General features: G+C 42.6%; 1 protein-coding gene across 4 annotated transcripts in view; it reads left to right on the plus strand.

The window, feature by feature from the left end:
* The window catches only part of GOLIM4 (golgi integral membrane protein 4), a 78,862-nt gene that overhangs the window by 55,111 nt on the left and 1,799 nt on the right, over window positions 1-21,952 (plus strand). For 2 of the 4 annotated variants that reach the window (XM_027061480.2, XM_027061478.2), the window contains 8 exons: window positions 2,723-2,881; window positions 6,695-7,027; window positions 8,683-8,930; window positions 9,663-9,742; window positions 11,090-11,199; window positions 14,089-14,256; window positions 14,596-14,664; window positions 21,689-21,769. In XM_027061480.2, the coding sequence (XP_026917281.1) occupies window positions 2,723-2,881; window positions 6,695-7,027; window positions 8,683-8,930; window positions 9,663-9,742; window positions 11,090-11,199; window positions 14,089-14,256; window positions 14,596-14,664; window positions 21,689-21,769 (1,248 nt within the window). Of the gene's footprint in view, window positions 1-2,722; window positions 2,882-6,694; window positions 7,028-8,682; window positions 8,931-9,662; window positions 9,746-11,089; window positions 11,200-14,088; window positions 14,257-14,595; window positions 14,665-21,688; window positions 21,770-21,952 lie in introns of all 4 variants that reach the window. The other 2 variants (XM_027061479.2, XM_027061477.2) reach the window with 1 other exon arrangement.

Genomic DNA, 21,952 nt, shown 5'->3' on the forward strand with positions numbered 1-21,952 from the left:
ACAAGAGTCGTAAGGTCCATTTGTTCAAAGCCTCGAACAGTCCCTGGCACAAAGCGGGCCTGTAGTGGATATTTCCTGAATGAACAAACGAACAAATACAAGTGTCGGAGAGCTTTTTAAGGCAGTACCACACTGATTTACAGCTTTCTAGTAGAAGCAAACCAGTAGAAATGGCTAGCTTAGTCACTGGGTCTGCACTTTTTTTTCTGTTGGAAGAATTAAGAGGAACACCAACTATCTGTCCAATTCAGGAGACTATGCGTTACTTCTTGTCTTTATAAAATTATAAGAAAGGTAATATGCTGGTCCCTGGCCCGTCTTAGAGACTATAGCATCTGCATTTGTGGGACTCCTTTTCAAGGTAGCCATTGAGTATCTCCCTCTGAAACTGTAGCTGTGTGGTAACTTTTCACATGTGTACAAATCAAATTGACTTTGGGAGATTATTTCATTCAAAGCCTTCTTTATAACATTTTTACCAGGAATTTATTTGAGGCTGTTTTTCATGCTGAAAAACGTGACAAACCAATTTGAGTATTCTGTGTGCTATCATGGCCACAGACATTAGGCTAAGCAACCATTTGAAAATCCAGAGAAATGTAAGTAAAAAATGCATTTTACAAATGACCAAAACCAAATTGCGTAGTAAGCTTGCTGGGAGTGTTGTGGACAAGATTTTGTAGTAGAAAAAAATATTTTTATGTAGCTTACGTATCATATTCTATTTCTTTAAAAATCTTTTCTGCCCCTTTGATGAGAACTGCAGCCCCACCCCCACCCACCCCACCCCCACCCCCTAAATCATTATGCCAGAACTAGGTGCAGCACTTAGAGTCCCCCCTCTGATCCCCATAGTAGTACTTTCCCTGGCTCTCCTTAGAAAGTAAATACTGCTGCAGGCACCTACATTTCTTACGTAAATTATCTTACCAGAACGGGTCTTGACAGCCTGATTTTTAAATGTAGTTGAGTGCAGAGAAAGCAAGAATAGAGTAGAATTTGAGTTTGCAGTTGGCCAGGGATCTTCATAAGAACTTCTATACAGGATTTTATTTAATATTTACAGTCTACTGAGTTATTACATTGTGTCCTTTTTATAGCTAAATAAAGTGAGGTCAAAGAGAAATGAAATAGCTGGCCCAAGATCAGTGACCAGACCAGATCTGAGCTTCAAGTTTAGGGCCTGCGGACGTCACGGTCACGTGTAACTTGTAAGCAGGCATTTTTGGAGACTTTCCCTCTTCACAGTTCCATGGGCCTTGCCCCACACCCGGTCGAGTCATGATTTCTAGACTGGGGGCTCAGGAGACTGCATTTTTAACATGATCCTTCCATTATTCTCAGTGCACACTAATATTTGACAGCTGCAGCATTACTGCTTTCAAATATGTATCTAGGAGGAGGAGAAAGGAGAAATATTTATTAAAAGTATCACTATGTGGATGTCTTTTTTTTTTTTTTTCCTTTAACCTCCAAAGTTGGTTTGCAAATGTTTTGATAGATTTCTGGGATAAGGGCCATCATTAGCCATATGGCATACCTTTGTACAAATTATAAGGAAGCGCTCCCCTGAGATAGATTTAGTGAGAAAACTTCTTCACCTTTGTGTGAATTGGAAAAAAAAAACTCAGAAGGCCCCTCTTCGTTGGGGTGAAAGAGCACTACGCCAGGGTGCACGGCTGGGGCAGTGGGGTGCCGGCTGGACTCCCACCTCCACTCACCTGCTCTACTGTGCACACTGCCTGGGAAACTTGTTCAGAAAAGATTGCTGTGTTCTCTGTCTGTGTTTACGTGGGTGTGTGTTTACACACACAGCATCTCTGTTTTGGGATAACAGTGCTAGTGTATGTGATGAGCTAAGTATGAGCAGTGTCTCTTGATTTTCTTAGTTAAGGTATTTGATTTTTCTTCTGCCTTTCTAGTTCCTTGTGTTAAAAATATTGCACATGCACACACACAGACCACCACCACATATACACAGACACAGCTATAAGAGTATATTGTAGTTTAATACTTACAGTAGTGCCTTTATCACCTTAGAAGAAAGGTTCACAGCTGAGGAATAAAAATCTAGGCTCATTTCATGCCTATGCTATTCCTTTTCTAAATCTTCAGAGCACAATACCGTAAGCATTCTGGAAAGTAAGGGACCGTATTTGAGCACAGGCTGATGGGCAGAAGGGTGTGGTCTGAGCGATTATATATATATACATATATATATGCTAATGTTTTTATATGTATATCTATATAGTTGCTTATTTTAAGCTTATGATTCCTTTCCACTGAGAAACATTACTTAGACCATATTGGTAAAAGATATCTGCACTTGTATTTATATAATTATGTGAATTTTTAAACAGATTTTTTAATGCTTGTAAAACTGATTGCAAACTGTCTTTTAATAATGATATTTATACTAGGAAGTTATTTATAAAAATTCTGACTGTTTAACATAGCATGAGAAGCTAACATCTGTCTTAGATATTTTTTCTCTGCTCCCTTTATGTCTAATTCTCATTTGCATGTGCTTAAAAATGGTTAAGCTTGTCCAAGTAAGAATAGCTAATGCATGGAAATAATCTGCATATTTTTCCTAATTTGTACTTCGGTATAATATTTTAGTCTAGTCTTCCAGTGAACCCTAATGTCCATCCATGAACAATGTATCTCTTTCCCTCCTCAAATTGTACAATTTGCATCCAATTGTGCAATTTATACACAGACACAAGTTGCAGAGTATAAACAATTGAAAGATACTTTGAATCGGATCCCAAGCCTTCGCAAACCAGAACAAACAGAGCAGCAGAATGTTACCCAGGTGACACATTCTCCACACAGGGACAGCACAGCGAGGGAGAAGGCAGCTGGAGAGCCGCGGGAGGTAAGAGGCGTGAACTGGTATTCTGTGGTGGGGTCACTTTCCCCATCAAGCTGTCATCAGGTGAACTGCTCGAAATATTGCCGACCCTTCCTTCAGAACAGTGGTTCTCAAATTTTAGCATAGATCAGAGTCCCCAGCAGGGCTGTTAAGACACAAATAGTTGGGCCCCAGCCCAGAATTTCCAGTTCAGTTATTTTGGGATGAGGCCTGCATTTCTAACTGACTCAGCTGGTCTGGGGAGTACACTTTGAGAACTGCTGTAATATTTTCTGGGAAAGACTCTACCAACTTTGTTTATTCAAGTGGGTTTATTTTTTTTAAGGAGCTGTTGTGCTGAGTTTTTTATTTATTTATTTTTTCTGTTCATGTCATTTGGGTTGTTAGGGGGCAGAGTGATAAGATTAAATGATCATAAGGATATTATGTGATAGCCCACTCAAGTATTAGGGTTGATAGTATAGTTCTGGGTCCACAGAGAACAAGCCAAAAATTGTATTTAAGAGGTCTCTATAAAACTACCAAATGTATGCGTGCTAGTTTCTTAATCCACTTGTTTTTTTGTATTCCTGTTCTTCATAAAAGTTGAGCCTTACTTAAAAAATATCTCCTAAGCGAGACATCAAAAGTAGGGTTACCCTTATCCTTAACTCTTACAAAGTTGTTTTAATTACATGCATAATAAATACAGCACATGTGACTATCTTTCCCCCTGAAAAAGTTGGTTTTAACAGCAAATGTTCAAGAAGCTGTGCCCTGAGTTACCATCTTATGGGAATATTTAAGTTGCTAGGAGCAGACTTCATGGAAATCTTCAGTCATGCAGAGCATTCCTGTATAGACAGGACCCTCTGTGTCTTCTGTGGTTACTTTTAACTTAAGAAAACATGACCAGATCTCTGGCCTGGGGATCGGTTCTATTCTTTATCCTAGTCTGACTACCAGTTTCCTGGGTTAATCTTGTAATGACTCACACCTTTAGTTTTCTCATCTGTGAGGTGGAGAGAGTACTTATCTGCTGGAAGCTTTCTCACAGAAGTGCTATGGAGATAAATGGCACACGTTTGAAAGCACTTTAAAGAAATACTTCATGTAAAGCTAGGGCAGTATTATGTCAAACACGCCAGGTACGTGAGGACATTGGTAAGACATACATCTCCAAAAGTTGTCTTCAGATGTCTGAGAGAGGACTTTCTTCCTCCTTTTGTTTATTTATTTTATTCTTTTTTCAGATTTTTCTTTAAATTCTAGTTAGTTAACATACAGAACATATAGTGCAGTATTGGTTTCAGGAGTAGAATTTAGTGATTCATCACTTACATACAACACTGAGGGCTCATTCCAACAAGTGCCCTCCTCAATGCCCAGCACTATCTAGCCCATCCCCCATCCATTTCCCTCCATCAACCCTCAGTTTGTTCTCTATCATTAAGAGTCTCTTATGGTCTGCTTCCTTCTGTCTTTTTTTTTCCCCTTTCCATATGTTCATCTGTTTTATTTCTTAAATTCCACATGAGTGAAATCATGTGGTATTTGTCTTTGACTTACTTTGCTTAGCGTTAATACACTCTAGCTTCATTTACATGATTGCAAGGCAAGATTTCATTCTTTTTGATGGCTGAGTAATATTCCATTACACACACACACACACACACACACACACACCACATCCCCTTTATCCATTCATCAGTGGATGGACATTTGGGCCCTTTGCATAGTTTGGATGTTGTTGATAATGCTGCTGTAAACATCAGGGTGCATGTACCCCTTCAAAACTGTATTTTTGTATCCTTTGGGTATACCTAGTAGTGCAATTGTGGGTCATAGGGTAGTTCTGTTTTTAATTCCGAGGAACCTCCATGCTGTTGTCCACTTTCCACCAACAGTGTGAGAAGGTTCCCCTTTCTCCACATCCTCACCGACATCTGTTGTTTCCTGTGTTGTTAATTTCAGCCATTCTGACAGGTGTGAAGTGATATCTCCTCATGGTTTTGATTTGCATTTCCCTGATTATGTGTGATGTGGAGCATCTCTTCATGTGTCTGTTAGCCATCTGGATGTCTTCTTTGGAAAAGTGTCTATTCTTGTCTTCCCATTCTTCACTGGATTATTTGTTTTTTTGGGTGTTAAGTATGATAAATTCTTTTTTTTTAATTTTTATTTTCTAAATGCTTTTATTTATTTTTGAGAGAAAGAGAGCACACGTGTAAGAGGGGGAGGGGTAAAGAGAGGGGGAGGGCAGAGGATCCCCAACAGGCTCTGCACTGACAGCAGAGAGCCTGATGTGGGTCTTGAACTCATGAACCGTGACATCATGACCCGAGCCAAAGTCAAACACTTAACCTACTGAGCCACCCAGCCACCCCCAGTTTGATAAATTCTGTATAGATTTAGGATACTAACTCCTTATAAGATATCTCATGTGTAAATACCTTATTCCATTCCATAGGCTGCCTTTTAGTTTTGTTGTTTCCTTCACTGTGCAGAAATATTTATTTATTTATTTATACAGTCCAGTTTCTCAGTTATAGTTCTGCCAATTTAAGAAGATGGCTTCACATTTATTTCAGTTTGAAAGAACAATCTGACCAAAGTAGTCATTTTTTCTGATAAAGAAGGTGGGAAGGGGGAAAGGAGTGATTCGTTTTCTTACGATATTTTATCATTTCTTTTTTGCCCCTCCTTTCTAAGTAATGAAGATCAAATGGAAATCTCTGAAACTTTCAATCTGGGAAAACCAATTTAAATCAACCAATTTTTGAAGAGGAATTTTCTGTAAAAAAAAAAACAAAACACAAAACATGTCTTTTTTGTTGTTCAGAGTTTTCTATATTAACACTACAAAATATTTACAAAATATTTCCTTGGATTTATGAAGAGATGCTACTTTAATATGTTAAAAATGTTTTATTGTATGGTTTAATGGGCACTATTTTTAGTTAACATGGATGTCTATTAGTAATGGCATCTTTTTTTTATTAGTTAATAAAAATAAACCCAACTCATCCTCAATATCATCTTATCCTTCTCTTTTCTTAAATTAAAAAAAAAATAATGTTTATTTTTAAGAGAGAAAGAGACAGAGCACTAGTTGGGGGGGGGGGGGGCGAGTGGCAAAGAGAGAGGGAGACACAGACTCTGAAGGAGGCTCCAGGCCACAAGCTGTCAGCATAGACCCGATGTGGGGCTCGAACTCACGGATCTCAAGATCATGACTTGAGCTAAAGTTGGATACTTAACTGACTGAGCCACCCAGAAGCCCTTGTCCTTCTCTTTTCAAATCATTATTATTTTTTTTAAGATTTATTTAAGTAATCTCTACACCCCACATGGGGCTTGAACTCATGACCCTGAGATCAAAAGTTGCATGCTCTTTGTACTGAGCCACTAAGGCACCCCACTTTTCAAATATTATTGAAAACAAAGTTTACATTGAAGAAAATCATGTAAGCACTTCATCACTTGAAGTCTGAGAGTTTTTTTTTTTTTTCCTTGTTCTAAAGGAAAACAGGAGTTAGATTGCTTTTGAGGGAAGTTAGATTGCAATGTGGTCATGTATAGGCTTTACTCTTAGGTTACTATTTGTATGCTTCCTACGATGAGATTTTACTTATGTTATCTCTATTTTATAGGTGAGATGACACAGTGAGAAGAGTTAAGTGACTCCATTGCAGCCATACTTTTCAGTCAGGACTGTGTATTTCTAGATTCCCAAGATTTTGCTTATGTTGTAACCCCATAGACATGGTAATAAACAGGTTGTATCACTGCTTTCAAAGTAGAAGAGGGTCATTTCCAGTGATGTGCTTGGCCTAGGTGTCTCGGAATAATAATGTGTGGCAGACACATGAAGCTGTTCCTAGAAGAACAGAAGAAACAAAACTTTACCCTCCCACCCAGAAGGAGGCAGAATTTCAGGCTCCAGCAGAGCTGAACCATCAGGACGCGGAACCCAGAGAGCCGGAGGAGCGTCAGGTGGAAGAGGAGCACAGGAAGGCCCTGGAAGAGGAGGCCATGGAACAGGTCGGGCAGGCTGAACATCTGGAGGAGGAACACGACCCATCGCCAGAGGAACAGGATCGGGAATGGAAGGAACAGCGTGACCCGAGGGAAGAAGCCAACCTTCTGGGAGGGCACGCTCACGCCGAGGTACGAGGTCCTTCACCTCCACTGGGATTCTGTTTCGTCAGCCAGAATAGGGAGCATGGCTTTGTTTTTAAACATTGAAAAAGCCTCCCCATATACAACAATCTCTAAAATAAAATTCGAGCGATTTCACTAAATGTTACATGCACATATGTTTTTTAGATGCACATGTTTAAATTTTTTCGTGTAATGTTAATAGCATAGCTGCTCCCATCCCTCAGAAAGCTGACCCGAAGGAAACAGAAAGCTGTTGGTGTATTTTCTTTGTCAGTAGTGCGTAACAAGGCAGCCTCATGCTCACTCAGGTCCCTTGAGCAGAAGGAGGACAGATAAGCGCCTGATGGGGCACCTCCGGGGAACGTGTTCAAGTTCCAAGGGCAACTTGAGGCCCAGAAAGGTCTCACTTTCTATGATCAAAAGTCTCCTTCTCCCTGTTCATTTACTATCAAATGGTAGGTTGGCTTCTGCACATTCATCTTCAAGGTGGTTATTAAGTTGTCAAAAGGCTGATCTTATCACTTAAGGATGCCCACTGGGTGAGTATGTTTAACCAATCTTTGCTCAGTCTCCCCCTACCGGAGCACTCCCCTCTCACATAAATAAGGCTTTTTCTCTTTGAAAAATCCACTATTATTAGAAAACCGAATTTAAAAGAACTTGAAGCAACACTGAGTGCAGAGAGTTATCTTTCTTCTTCTGTCTCTAAGCTGATCCTTAACACTGGGCTACCTGCCTTTACATACATGCCAGTCACTTTGTATTTATGCCTCTGAGGTTTTGTTCGGCTTCGAGCTTTCTAAGTCTTCAAGCTGCCTGAGGCTTTAGGCTGAGTAGATGTAACAGCCTCTGTTGTTGGACTCCTTGTTGCAAACTTAGCACGGAGAAGCTTCTCCCAGTCTTGTGTCCCTCATACGGCCTTTTTCAAAAGTAATTCCCCTTTGGGTTTAATTCCCCTTAACCCTGCACCTTCTTTTCTTTGGTGAATATTGGGTGTGCTTGTGTTGGTTGGGAGAGGGGGTGATGATGGAGGAGTGAGTTGTGGGTAGCTCAGTGGGAAGCAGAGTTTAAGAATTCGTGGATCAGTTTTTCCTTTCATCAGAAGGTACTGCCTTCTCACCCATTCTCTTTTTCCTTGAAGGAATTTGTTCTCTGCCCCTCTGCCCTTACCTGAAATTTGGCTTTTTTGGCTGTGGTCAGCCTGAGATTGGTTCCGCATTCCTAGAATTAATTGGCATCGCTGGATCTTACACTCTTACAGCTTCAGCTTACAAATTGCTACAATTAATGTGAGGTTACTACGTGCCCACTTAGAGCAGCACCTTTTGAACATCCGTTCAGTTAGGGTTCAGAAGGGATTTGCCCTTCTGTTTTGCCCTCTCTCGTGTGAGAGGGAGCACATTGAAAATCTGCCAAAATGCCAATCAAATCGGGAAGATGGGTTGCTAAAAGAAGCCAAGGCTGACTCAGAGAGTTGGGAAAGAGGGTTTCTGGCTCAGGGTGACCTTGGACCTGAGGTGTAATCCCAGTTCACCTGACAGATGGGTGGGTGTTAATTAAGTAAACCAGGCCTGCCGCCAGGGTGTGTCAGGGGAAACCAAGGAAGGGGTGACCGGAGGTGCAGCCTGTCACCCCTCAGCAGCGCCACCTTTCCCCCCCAGGTGTATCCCTCCGCCGGGCTGGCCACCAAATTGCGATCGCCCTACGAGGAGCAGCTGGAGCAGCAGCGGCTGGCAGCCAGGCGGGCTGAGGAGGCGCAGAGGCTGAGAGAGCAGCAGGACGCCCTGCACCAGCAGCGGCTGCAGGGACACTTGCTGAGGCAGCGGCAGCAGCTCCTCGCCAGAGAGGTGGCCCGGCAGAGGCAGGCCGGCCCCGAGGAGGGGCGGCCGCAGTCCCCGGAGCAGCTACGGTAGCCTTCTCCCGATGGTGCACGCAGCCCTCCTCTCGTTCTTCTGAGCAGGGCACACAGCTAGGGGTGCCTGTTCCCTGTGAGCTTGGGGGGAGGCGGGGGGGGGCTCCTGTAGCCGGGGCGGAACAACGACTGGAGACCTGAATTTCCAAATATTTCATTCTAAAACAGCTTTTTTTTTTCTAATTAAAAACGTTAGATCTTCAAGCTTACTTTATTTAAAAAAAATTTTTTTTAATGTTTATTTTTGAGACAGAAAGAGACATAGCATGAATGGGGGAGGGTCAGAGAGAGAGGAGACCCAGAATCCAAAACAGACTCCAGGCTCCGAGCTGTCGGCACAGAGCCCACGTGGGGCTCGAACTCACAGACCGTGAGTGAGATCATGACCTGAGCCGAAGTCGGATGTTGAACCGACTGAGCCACCCAGGCGCCCCTCCAAGCTTACTTTAGAGAGAGAGAACCTAGCAGGTTCTGTGCTAACTTTATCTTACTTTACCACGTGAAAGGTGTTTTATGTTTTTTAAGGTATGCTTTGAAATTGTAGCTGGAATCTTTATTAAACCCAATAGCATAAGTTTAAAAAAAAAAGAAGAAGAAGAAAGAACCTCTTGATGACTTTTTAAAAACCGTTGAAAAATTCGTTTATTACTACCTTTAAATGTAAATGACTTCTGTGAAATTGTGCCACCGAATTTGTCACTGAATTGTTAACATTTGTGTCTCTTGCAGGCAGCAAGGTCATTATGACACTGTGGATCATGATATTGTTCAGGGAGCAGAGGACCAGGGCGTCCAAGAAGAGGAAGGAGGTGGTGAGACTTCTCAGATTGTCAATACGTTAATGAAATTACTTGGTCACATGGAACATCGACTCAGAGTTGCGTGCACATCTGAGTACATACAAGCGAGACTTGTGTACCACATGCCTTTTGTCACTGCTGTTGTTATGTCGCTGGTAATCCTTCCAAACAGTGCATGTTGGTGGCCACACCTGCCCAAGATCATCTGTTTCCTTCCTAATATTTCTTCCTACGGTTTAAGCTTTTTGTGTACTGAATTGTTCTTTATGACACATTATCATAGGACTGTTATACTCTGGGAAATGGCTACCTTTTCTCCTTACCTTGGAAACCTTTGGATCATTGCCTTGAAAGTTTTTCAGATTAAGGCACTAGTAGCTTTCACTTGTGGCAGGCGTCTCGTATGCAATTTATCAAATATCCCTTCCTGTATAATAGAACTACAAGGTAGCAGTTTCTCTGGCAACTCTAACACTCAGGTATGTATCCTCTTTAAAAGAGGCTAAAAGAAGGTGATTACCCAAACTCCCTCTATAGCCTGTTCTGATATTTTATAGCCCTCATAGTCAAGAAATTGTTTTCCTTATGTCCCCCTGTGCAGCACTTTCAGCTTTTTTTGTTCCATTATCAGTAAGACTAGAGAACAGTTTGTTCTCTTATTTATTTAATGAATCCCTTGGTGCACTTGAAACCTGATGGTAAGTTACCTTGCATCTCTATTTTTTATAAGCTAAATACTCTCCATATACTTAACCTTTCCTCTTATATCTTACTTAAAAAGTTGTTTGTTCTTCTCTTTGTATGCTCTTACCTAAATTTCCTTTATGGAATTTTATTTTTCTGAAAGCAGCAAATATCTATGTGAGTTGAACTGTGAGATGTATCCTTGTGGTGGCATCCCTCATCACTGCCGTGTGATGAGGTGTTCTTTTTTCCATTTCCTGAGACGTTACCAGTTCTTCTTTTGGTACCTTGCTACTTCCTTTGATATTACCAAAAATTAGCTGACAATTTTATCAGTGTCCAGTTGACTGGGCATGCTTTTGTTGAGAAAGTTTTATTATTGTTTTTCATATAGCAAGGGGGAGAATGAAGCTCTTATAAACATCTGCTTTAGAAGATTAGCATGTGTCACTCACCCATGCTATCTCCTTAGACACATGGTCTAGGAAAAGGACCTAGTTTTATTCAGAAGAGCTAAGGTGTATGCCTTCTGTTGAATTAACCTCTTTCTCTCTGGAGGAGAGATTGGGTGAAATAGTCTGTAGGAAAGCCCACTGGTGGCTTTTCTTTGAATGAAAGGGTAGAGTCCTGTCTGGTTCATCTGCACTGATATTAGTTCCTTTGATCTGCTAGCCTATGAGAGAGATAACCAGCACCAAGATGAGGCAGAAGATGACCCAGAGAATGGACATGAGCCTCAAGATCAGGGTCCCCACGAAGCTGATCCAGACTCCGAGGCAGATGTAAGTGTCCTCTCTTTCGGTCATGACACTTGGAAACTCACAACGCGGAAAGGAAACTTGAAGGTTTACCTGACACCATGCCTTTGGCTCTAGATATGTCTGTTATTTCATCAGTGCAGAAGGAAGGTGACTTGCGTAATTATATACGCAATGTTGTTAACTGTAAACTGAGGGTGTGTTGGGGGAGACTGGCTCAGAAGCTGCTCTAGAAAAACATAGGAGTTTCCCTCTGACAACTTCTAGATCAGGAAAAGCAATGGTGAGAACCACTGAAATATGCAGTAATTCTGAAAAATGAAAAAAAAAAGTGTGGGAGTTAGAGAAGCAGAGAAAAGAAATGAGCCATTCTGGAGCATGTTGAATAGTCTGCTAGGGTGTTATGTAGGTCGTGTGACTGTCATCTCCCAGCAGTAAGCAACCATTTTAATCAGTACATGAAGTAAGGACGTGGGGCTTGAGAAATGGGGGAAAAAAAATGCTCAGGTACCATAATGCTGTAGAAAATTTAGAATATGAATCAGTAGAGACCTGATAACCAAGAATGTCCTTTGTGTTTACCAAGAAAGGACCTAGACTCCCAGTTCACCTGTGTAGCCGGGGGGCCTGAGGCGAGCAAGCGTCAAGTGAGTGCGTTCTCGCGCTTGTGTGTAGATGAATTTTACAACTTACTTTAGCTCTCCTGTCATCTTTTGCTAGTAAAACCACCGCTATGTTTATCTAGTCTATGCTACCGTATGGGTCTTGTTTATATTGAAAGGAAGATCCATATATCTTTCCTTGATACTCATTGAGAAAGTCTCCCTCATGGTAGCTGCTTAAAGCCCCCTGGATGGAAACAGCTTTAAAATTTCTTTTTAATTTTTTTACTTTTTTTTTTTTTTATGTGTGGAAATGGCTTTTGTACTTAACTTGAGCAGAGCTGTAACAAAGCACTTTTGCCTGTGGCTCCTGGGTTAGCACTTGTGCGTGTGCTCAGGAAAGGGTGGGAGCTCTGGAGAGGAGGGGAGTAGAGCTGGTGACTGTGGAGGGACAAGGGAGTATCTTGTGAGAGCAGCAAGAAAGTGGATGTGCCTGAGCGGATGCAGGGCCGGTGAGAGGGTGCCTGTCCCAGTCTCCGCCCTCTGGGAGGTGCTGCGTGCTTTGAGGGTGACCATCTAACCCTCGCTCTCCAGTCAGCACTCCACTTGGTCTGGAGGACACTGCTCTCTTCCTCCCATTCCTTCTTTTAATTAGAAATCGTTACCAGCTTGTCTCTCTTTGTCTCATCTAATTTTTTTTAATTAAAGAAATTTTTTCCAGTTTTATTGAGGTATGTTTGATCATCTGTTTGTTTTTTCAAATTTTTTTTTAACGTTTATTTAGTTTTGAGACAGAGAGAGACAGAGCATGAACGGGGGAGGGTCAGAGAGAGAGAGGGAGACACAGAATCTGAAACAGGCTCCAGGCTCTGAGCTGTCAGCACAGAGCCCCACGCGGGGCTTGAACTCACGAACCGCGAGATCACGACCTGAGCCGAAGTCGGACGCTGAACCGACTGAGCCACCCAGGCGCCCCCATCATCTGTTTATTTGAAGGTAACAACTGTGCCTGTTACACTTCACCTATTACTTGCGTCATGTTGGACCCTGTGTGTACATTTCTGTGGGCTTTTGCAAAAGCCCTTTGGTACTTTGTTTTTGAAGAGAATGTGTTATATTTTTCCTGTGTTTCCACACGTATTATTGATAATGCCCAGAAAGAAATCTATATATAGAGATTGTGGAGTAATTGGCGTCTGGAGTAAAGGTGATGACTTGTCACTCTGTATTCCCAAGAAAAGTGTCATCTGCTCTTAAATGAAGCGTGTAGCCGGGGATGTGCAAGTAATAAGTCAACTGAGACCGGTGAGCTCTTGACTATGTTCAAGGCTCCAAAGTGAATTGAAGTGGAATCTTGTTGCCTGGAGAACACTGATACAGATCAAATCTTGCTCTGAGGCCTCAACTCTGGGAGGCATTTGCTGCTTCAGCTAAGTGTCCTGTTGGTGACCCTGGAGTGATCGGGAAGCTCCTGCAAGCATTATCATCCCTGCCCAGCTCAGCCTTTAAAATCTGAATCTTTATGAGGACATGTATTATTGTGAAAGGTGCTTTGGGAGTTTAAGTGGAAAATGGAGATAATTCTCAAGTCGATCATGTGAAGGGCATTTGTTGAACACCATAACTGAGAGCTGCTGGAGGGAGGGTTGGGGGAGAGATTTTTCAAGATCTGTTGCCAAAGACTGGGTTCGCTCAGTTCTTTTTCTCTTGTCCTTTGCCAGTGCAACATTTCTCTTTCGTGGTAGTGATCGTTCTGTAGAAATTGGTTCTATGCTAGATACCGACTGTTTACTTTTGGATTAGCCCCTTCAAGCACACCCTTTCTTGAGTCCTTTCTGAGACTTCTCGCTCTTCAATGGCTGCTCACCCCCTTAACGTGTAAAAAATTGCTCGCAGAGGAAAGCTTGTCTGTATGAAAATCAGCATACTCAGGAAAGATGTTCCTCCTTGCCTATCTAAATCCCCCATTTTAGTGATTTCTTTTACATGTTCTGTTCGCGTTGATGAACTATTTTTCTGGTCTGTTTAGTTCCACTCCCATTTCTTGTGCTAGAGTTTGGAAGACTGTCTTGGAATCGCTTGCCGAAAACAAGTGCTGTCTGTACTTCACTCTGATCCATCAGCCGCTGACAAATAAAGCAGGAGTTTTGTCTTTTGACAGTGGGATGTGTACTTGTGAGTCTTGGCAAGGATAGAGTCGAGCAGTCTGGTGAAGGACGATTTCATTTTCTGCCAGTGTGTGGCCTTTCCAATGAAATTAAGTTTGATCCTGGATTTTGAGGTAGTGGTTGCTTTTTATTAAATTTTGCAGAGGGCGGCTGTAGAGGATATAAACCCAGCAGATGACCCCAATAATCAAGGCGAAGATGAATTTGAGGAAGCCGAGCAAGTGAGAGAAGAAAATTTGCCAGATGAAAATGAGGAGCCAAAACAAAGTAATCCAAAGCAAGAGAATGCAGAAATGGAAGAACATTTGGTGGTAAGCAGACGCTACTTCAGAGGGTGGTTTTAACCTGGGCATCTTAATAACTGTCTGATTAATGCAGAAGGTTAGTTCTAAGGCACACTGACAGTAGGTTTGCCTCTTTGGTTGGTTTGTAGGCCACCATGTGAAATGATATGGCCACACTCAGAGAGAGCGAGAGCGAGAGAAACACACATCCTAGGTTTTGTGTTGGGAAGGATTATTCATCATTTCCTGGCCACCGATGCACTGAAAGTACATGTGTTATGGCTGCAAGCTTGCTCTTTGTCCCAGAGAACTGTAAAATGCATCTCCTGCCTTCAGTAACCCAAGCTTCCCCTTTTGTTTCAACAGATGGCAGGAAACCCAGACCAGCAGGAAGATAATGTTGATGAGCAGTACCAGGAAGAGGGAGAAGAAGAGGTAGGGAGGTGGGATGCAGGAAACTGGTCAAACTGCTTGGTGCGTCACACTAACCTTAAGGGGCAGCGTGGGCTTTGACATGCCTTCCGTAGACACGTTCAGAAAGACATAGTCGGGATGAGAAAGGTGGTTCAAGAGGAAATGGACTGTGGAAAAAGGTGACATGTGGTTAGAAAGTAATAAAAAGCAGGGTAGTAGAATCCTTCTTTCTGGGTCTCAACTAGAAATTTTGAACTAAAAGAAGTCATCCAGCCCTCCCGGAATGGTGGACTTAGGGCTATGTGATATTTGTAAGAATATTTTCTCTCGTTTCTTCCCCTCATAAGAGAGGAAAGAACAAAGCTTTGCATGTCAGGTCTGGGGGTCGGGATGAACCCTGTAACTTGCTCTGCAGACGTTGCCACAGTGCTGCCTCACGGGTGCCTCAAGTGTCCACTGGAAAACACTTAACACCCTCCAAAAACATTTTTAGGGTCTCTACTTTTTGCCTTTCCTCTCCTAAGAACTTAGTGTGATAATGAGATTTAATGATAAAGAAGAGGAAAAATACATGAGGAGGTCAGTTGAATAAAATGCATTTAGGTGGAATTTCGTGCGTTTCATTTTAGTCTCCTTGTTATTGTAAACTTCTAACAGATTATCGCTAACTAGCTTTGAGGAGCAGCCCTGTCCTGGTGGCACATCATGTAAGTGCTGGGTGAGTGCCATTGCTCGTAGCTGGTTAGTCTCCGCTCCCCACCGAACGGACCACTGAAGCCCCGAGCCTGGGGAAATGATACGAAGGAGGCCAAGGCCCCGTGTTTCGTCTCTCTCTGGCCCAGGAAATGGTCCGCTAAATCAAAGCTCTGGTGCGGAGGTGTTCCTCAGCCAGGTTTCTTGCCCATGTGGGCTTTAGCCCTAACGGGAACTGTGTGAATGGATGGACAGATGGCAGCCTGAACCGACAACCCCCACCACTGGGGATCCTGCTCAAAATACGCGAGCTACCCCTTTTGCCAGTGCAGTTCCCTTGACGAGCCCTGTTTTCTCATTGTTGTTGCATTTGTTGTCCACTTCTCAGAGCTCATGTGAAAGGGTGTGCTTATACCGGGAAAACAGAAAGGGATGTTGCTCTTTACAGCCACTGGCCACGTACATCTCTAGTCACATGTACATTCACTGGCTTGATCTTTTTATCCTTTCTCTTTTCTCATCCTGCCGTTCATCCTGGTCGAGATCCTGAGCTCTGTTATCACAAGAGAACATTAGAAGAACTAGCAGCCTTGAATATTAAGATATTTGGCAAGAAAAAGATACTCATCTGGACTTCTCTTGTAACAGGATGTCTGAACGAATATTACTCTGTCTCATTATGTCAGATGCCAGGAATCTTTGAGGGATTAAAGGAGAAGAGATTCACCTTGGCTTCTTTTTAAAAATGCAGAAGGGTAAACATAAAATTTTAATCAGTATTTACTGATTATTTTTCACCTTTATATTATGTCAGTCAAGGTGGAGAGAGCAGTCCTGTGATCCAAGACGGATCCAGGATAGGAAAAAGAGAAAGAGACAGGAGGGAAAGAGAGCGGTGGCGGGCAGAGGTGAGGGCTGCAGGCGGGCTGAACTGACCAGAGCCCTGTTCTGTCCCTGCAGCGGGCCCCCAGTCCTGCTTCTCTTTCTCTGGTTCCCTGCTCTGAAGTCCTGTCTGGTGCCTCTGCCCCACGTTCTGACCTTGTCTTGTGTAGGTTGCACAGCCTCCCATGTGGGACTGCTCTCAGCGTGCCTTCCTCTCTCTCCTGGTGACTTCCGTCTCTGCCCCCCTGCGTCCCTTGCACAGGCTGTGTTGCATTCCTTGGGCAGTTCCTGAGATGGTTAGTTATGGGATCTTTCCATCTTCTCCCACTGTTCCAGTCCTTCCCTTGAGGAGGGAGAAGACTGGTCCCCAAATACAGTTTAAGGACTAGTAATAGAGACGAAGTTCTCAGCAGACTGCAGCAAGATGAGAAAAAGAGGTCTACAATATGTGAGAACACATAACGTGTTGTTTATAGGTGCTGTGTGTGAGACATCTGTGGAATGGTCTGGAAACCATGCAGGGCCCTGTAATGTGCATTGTTCTTATCTGCACCGAGCCCCAGGGTCGTCCAGCTGTCCCCACTGACCACAGGGATGTATGGCTCATTGCTGCCATCGGTTCCCCTCCCTTCTATCCCAGGTCACCTGACTTCTGTCAGAGCTGTCCCTGCTCAGAGCTACAGCCCATCAGACTTGTGACTTGAGGGGCATCTGGGTGACTCAGTTGGCTAAGCGTCCAACTCTTAATTTTGGCTTTGGTCACGATCTCATGGTTCATGAGACCGAGCCTGGCGTCAGGCTCTGTGCTGACAGAGCAGAGCCTGCTTGAGATTCTCTCCCTCTCTTTCTCTCACCTCCCCTGCCAAATAAATAAATTAAAAAAAAAAAAAAAAAGAAGAGAGAGAGAAAAAAAAAGACTTGTGACTTGAGCTCAGAGAGTAGGACCCAAAATAAGTGTGCTTTTTGGAAATTTGCACCATCCCTGCCTTCTTTTGTCTTAGTGTAATAGCATTACCCTTCTAAGGCATAAAAGTGATGGTTATGAACAAGTGTTCATGGCTTATTGTTTGGGACATTCATGTGGGGATCCCATCCTTGTGTCGCTTACTGTCCAGATTTTTTTATCTACTTATGAGCAAACGAGACAAATTATGGCTTTGCCAAAAAGTGCTATGTGTGCCTAAAAATTATTTAAATGTTCAGAAAAACCCCAGAAGTTAAATGACTGAAAAATCTGAGTGCTCATTTTCTCCAGTGTAACTGAAAACAGATTGATCTGAACACTCGTGGGAGAGCGCACACAGGGATATTTGGTCAGCTTTAGTGGCACCGCCAGCCTGTGAGTCGCCTTGTGCAGGCGGCACAGCTTTCCCTGCTAAACATCACCCGGCAAACGGTGGTGTCCGTCAGTGTGGCTGATGTTGCTGAAGCCTCTCCTGTGTCACATGCCATCCACCTCTTTGGATCCTAGCCTATTGGACTGCGTAAGGCTCGGCCTTCCGGCTCCTGTCTCATCCCGTGACGTCTTTGATGTGTGAAGCCAAAGCCCATTTTAGACCCAGTAGATCTGTCTTATTTTGGCTATTAAACTTTGCTACATCACATAGGGACTGTTTCTAAAAGTGGCTAAAACGTTATATTTCAGTGAGTAAAAATGAGTAAAGAGGAGCAGCGTTGGGAAGTTTTTGACAAAATGTTCGCGTCAGCTTCAGCAGGTTACTGAAGAGGGTTGAACGTGGGAGATGTGATTGGTGTGTCTCCATTATAAAGGAGAAACATCAGTCTAAACATGTGTGAAAATTAGAAACTTCCGCATCATTTGTTCCTTTCCAGTAATGCCTTTTAAGATGAGTTTGAATTGCTTTTGTTCCCAATACAAAGAATATACTACCAGAATAATAGTGTATACATATATATATTTGAAAATTATAAAATTTTTATTTGTGGGTTCCCTAAATTAATTTACCTCAGATTTGACAACTGAAAAATAACCCGAATTTTCCACAGTAGGTCTCCAGAGAAGAAAGACCTCATGCAAGCGTGTTTCTCTCTCTGGCCAGAGACATTCTTAACCCAGCACTCCCCGTCATTGAAACTAGTGGCTCTGAGTCTTTGCTGTGGCTAAGACTCACCTTGGAGAGTGTGTGAAAAGTACAAATTCCTGGATTGGACTTCACCCTTGGAGGTTTTGATCTTACCTGTGCTGGAGCCTAGTAATCAGAGTTCCAGGAACACGCTGTTTGGAGAAGCATGCCTAGGACAGGTGGCCACGGGCGGACTTGGGGAAGTCTGAACCTCCTGTGTAAAGTGACATGTATCTGTGTGTCTTTGCATACATTTGCATTTCTTCTCAAAGTTGTAAAAGGGTTCGTGACTCCCCCCGACACACAAACACACAGAAAAATTTTAAATCACTGATTTTCATCAAGCCCTTTTATTTTACGGAAGAGAAATTTGAGCTTCAGAGAGGTCAGCTAAGTTTTTGAAGGTCACACAGCTTGTTATTGTTGGACCCGTGATTAGACCCCAGCCAGGTCTGATTTTAGAGGCTACTGTAATTAAGGCTGTAGCAAGTACGGTAACTAAACAGTGAATAGGGACGAGTTCTTCTTTATAGAAGTTAGTGAATGCAGAGGGAATGGTGGAATTAGAGAGTCGCCATTTTTGTAACCTCTAATTAAACGGGTGACTTAAGAGCAAGTCATCAATGGGTGATCTTGCTACATGAGTGGAGGTCAGGGAGTTGTATCATGGAGGGGTCAGGCTTCTGAGCTCCTTGACCAACTTGAGCCTCATTAAACGTACCAGGGACACGTTTTATATGCCTCCTGATACGGTGAAGATATAAAATATGCAGTATTACCTTTGAAAAACTCTTGCTTTGTAAATCGAATCCATTTAAGTCTTAAACTTCCTTTTATAAGAAATGTGGGGGCCAAAGGAAATAAGTGATACCTTAAAGAAGCAAACAAATGCAGCATGTGGGTCATTCTACAGGAAAATGAGTTAATAGCATTAAGGAAAAAAGAGGGGAGCAGAACGGATGTTAGGTGTGGCCTTTGTTTGGATTATTAGACCAAACCTACTGTAAATAGACGTTTTTGAAGATAATCAGGAAAATGTTAAGCATGAAGTAGACATTAGATGATACTGTGGGATTGCTTATCAGATGTGATAATGGCTCTATGATGTAAGAAAAATCCACTGTTTTTAGAGATAACATACTGAGATGGATAGGGGCGAAATTACGGTGATGTAAAATGTGATAAAATTATGATGAATAATGATGTCTAGAAATTTTAAGAACCCTTCATCAACAAAAATAAAGAACAGCGATAGGTGATGCAAGGGCAGCAACGTTGAGATAACTTTTGGACCTTGGTGATGGCGGTAAGGAGTTCTTTGAATTATGTTTTATTTGTGTGTGCTTGCGAATTTTCATAGTAAAAACAAGTGACCTTATTTTTATGCAGCCAGCACTTTGGAGCCAGTTTTAATGAAGGTTTTAATCCAGGTCTGTCTGACTCCGCAGCCTGTGTTAGGGTTTGGCAAACTACAGGCCTCAGTCTGTTTCGTAAGTCAAGTCTTACTGGAACACGTCCATTCCTTTTTGTTCGCGTACTGTGCAAGGCTGCTTCGGCACCACAGGGGTGGAGTTGAGGAGCCGCTCCAGAGACTTTACGGCCGAGAAAGCCTGAATATGTACTGTATCTGGCCCTTTACAAAAAAAAAAAGTTTGTCGACCTTGATTTATATGTTCTTTCCACCATGTTGCAGTTTCAAGGCAGTTCCTTCTCAATCCCAGCTAAACCAAATTTAGTGTTCACTAGTATGTTTTCCTTGATAATGCTCTAAAAGACGTGTCTTTGTTTCCTGAAATTGATCGGGACACTTTGGCAGTTTAATGATGTTTCAGTGAGTGAGACCGTAGTATATGTAGTGTCAAATAAGTGGCTCGGTGTTTTCATCCCAGCACCCTGGGGAATGTCGTCACGAGACTCTGTGACTAAGGGCAGGGGAGATGTCATGGACCACTGATAGAGCTTGCAGGTGAAACTAGGGTGTTTTCTCTTTAGCTTGCGCCACCGGAACGTGTGAATACAAAAACCCTGCTCTATGCCTCTGTGTCCAGAAGGTACTTCTTTCGTGCCATCGTACTTTAGGGCCTGTGAGTCTGGCCGATGTTGGGCTGATTAGAAGAGATTCACGAAAGCTGGGCCCTGTCTCGGGCATCTTTGAAGGGTCATGTTTGTAGGCTCTTAAGCCAGGTTCCCTTCAAAGCTTGTGGGGTGGGTTGTGACTCATCCCTGTCATACCTCAGATGGACACTTAGGCGGCAGCCCTTAATTTGTTCCTCTTTAATTGTGACACCTGCATACTTGCCCTCCTTTGCGCATTTGTGGGATTTTTAACTCCCCCGGCCCCCAAAACCTGGTAATTCTGTGTGTGACTCCGGAGGACTTAACTCTTATACCACTGTCCTAGGACAAGGCAGGTTTGCTTTTCGTCCCAGTACATGATACTTAACTGATGGTCAGCAATTTTTTGATACTCAGCTGACTTAAATCTTTTGGCATACATAAGGTTGTCAAAATACTTAAGTTAGAAAATGTTTTACCTTGCATTTTTTGTGCAATGTAATCATTAAATGGAGATTATTTAGCAAAGATGTCTGGATACTTTCTTTGATTTGCATTTTGAAAAAAACAATTGGGGTGAATGACACATACTGGGAATAGTGCACATGACAGAAAACTACTTAAAACAGACATGTGATGTTAGAACATCGAAGAGATGTAGGGATTTGAGGCAGTTTAGTAACTATTTCATGAAGAAATGGAAATGATTGTGTTCTGAGCTCTAGATATTTTAGCCAGAGAACTTTTTCTTAATTAAGAATTGTACATACACATTTTCTCTGTTTTCTCCTACCTTGTATACAGGTAATGGTGTCTCTTCTCTGTGCCTTTACAGAGCAGGCATTTGCTGCTTTGATTCTCTTGTGCATTGGCTCATTCATTCACCAGTATTTATTAAGCAATTGCTGTGTGCCAGGTATACATCTTGGTCCTGAAGACAGTTGAGTAAGACAAGGTGTCTGTCTTTGTAGAGGTTACGTTCCGTCAGAGCCTTCAGACTTCTGCAGTTCTCCCATTTGGAAAAGGGGAACTTTTAATTTCATAAGCTGAATTTCCTCAAGTGTTCATCTGGGAAGTTTAACGCTTATTCAGAGAAGCTGGAAATTCACACACAAAAGTCCTAGGCTCTGAATCAATTGCGTTGATTTCTTTGTAGGACGTGTGTTGTACATCTCTTCATAGCTCATAGACAAGTCGAGTCTTCTTGGCTTCTGTCCTTTTTCAGATTCATCTTTAGCTTGATTTTGTTTCTACCACTTTAAATGGACTTTTTGGAAATCAAACTACTGCAAGTATAAAAAGCGTCACCTCGTGTCTCTGGTTTCTCTCAGGTTCAGGAAGATTTGACTGAAGAGAAAAAGAGGGAATTAGAGCATAACGCTGAAGAGACCTATGGTGAAAACGATGAAAACGTGAGTGTGGGACATATATTTTGGCCCCGTGCATGTGCGCGTACGTAGGAGATGTGAATGGCTGCTTGTGTAGATACCACTGGGTACGTCTGAAAGCCTGTGATGGTATGAGGATTAGGGAAGACCGCGCTGTTGCCTGTTGGACCATTTTTATTCAGTCTTTTCTCTAAAAGTGAATAACTT

Source organism: Acinonyx jubatus, chromosome C2 (genome assembly GCF_027475565.1).
Source record: "Acinonyx jubatus isolate Ajub_Pintada_27869175 chromosome C2, VMU_Ajub_asm_v1.0, whole genome shotgun sequence".
Lineage (NCBI taxonomy): Eukaryota > Metazoa > Chordata > Mammalia > Carnivora > Felidae > Acinonyx > Acinonyx jubatus.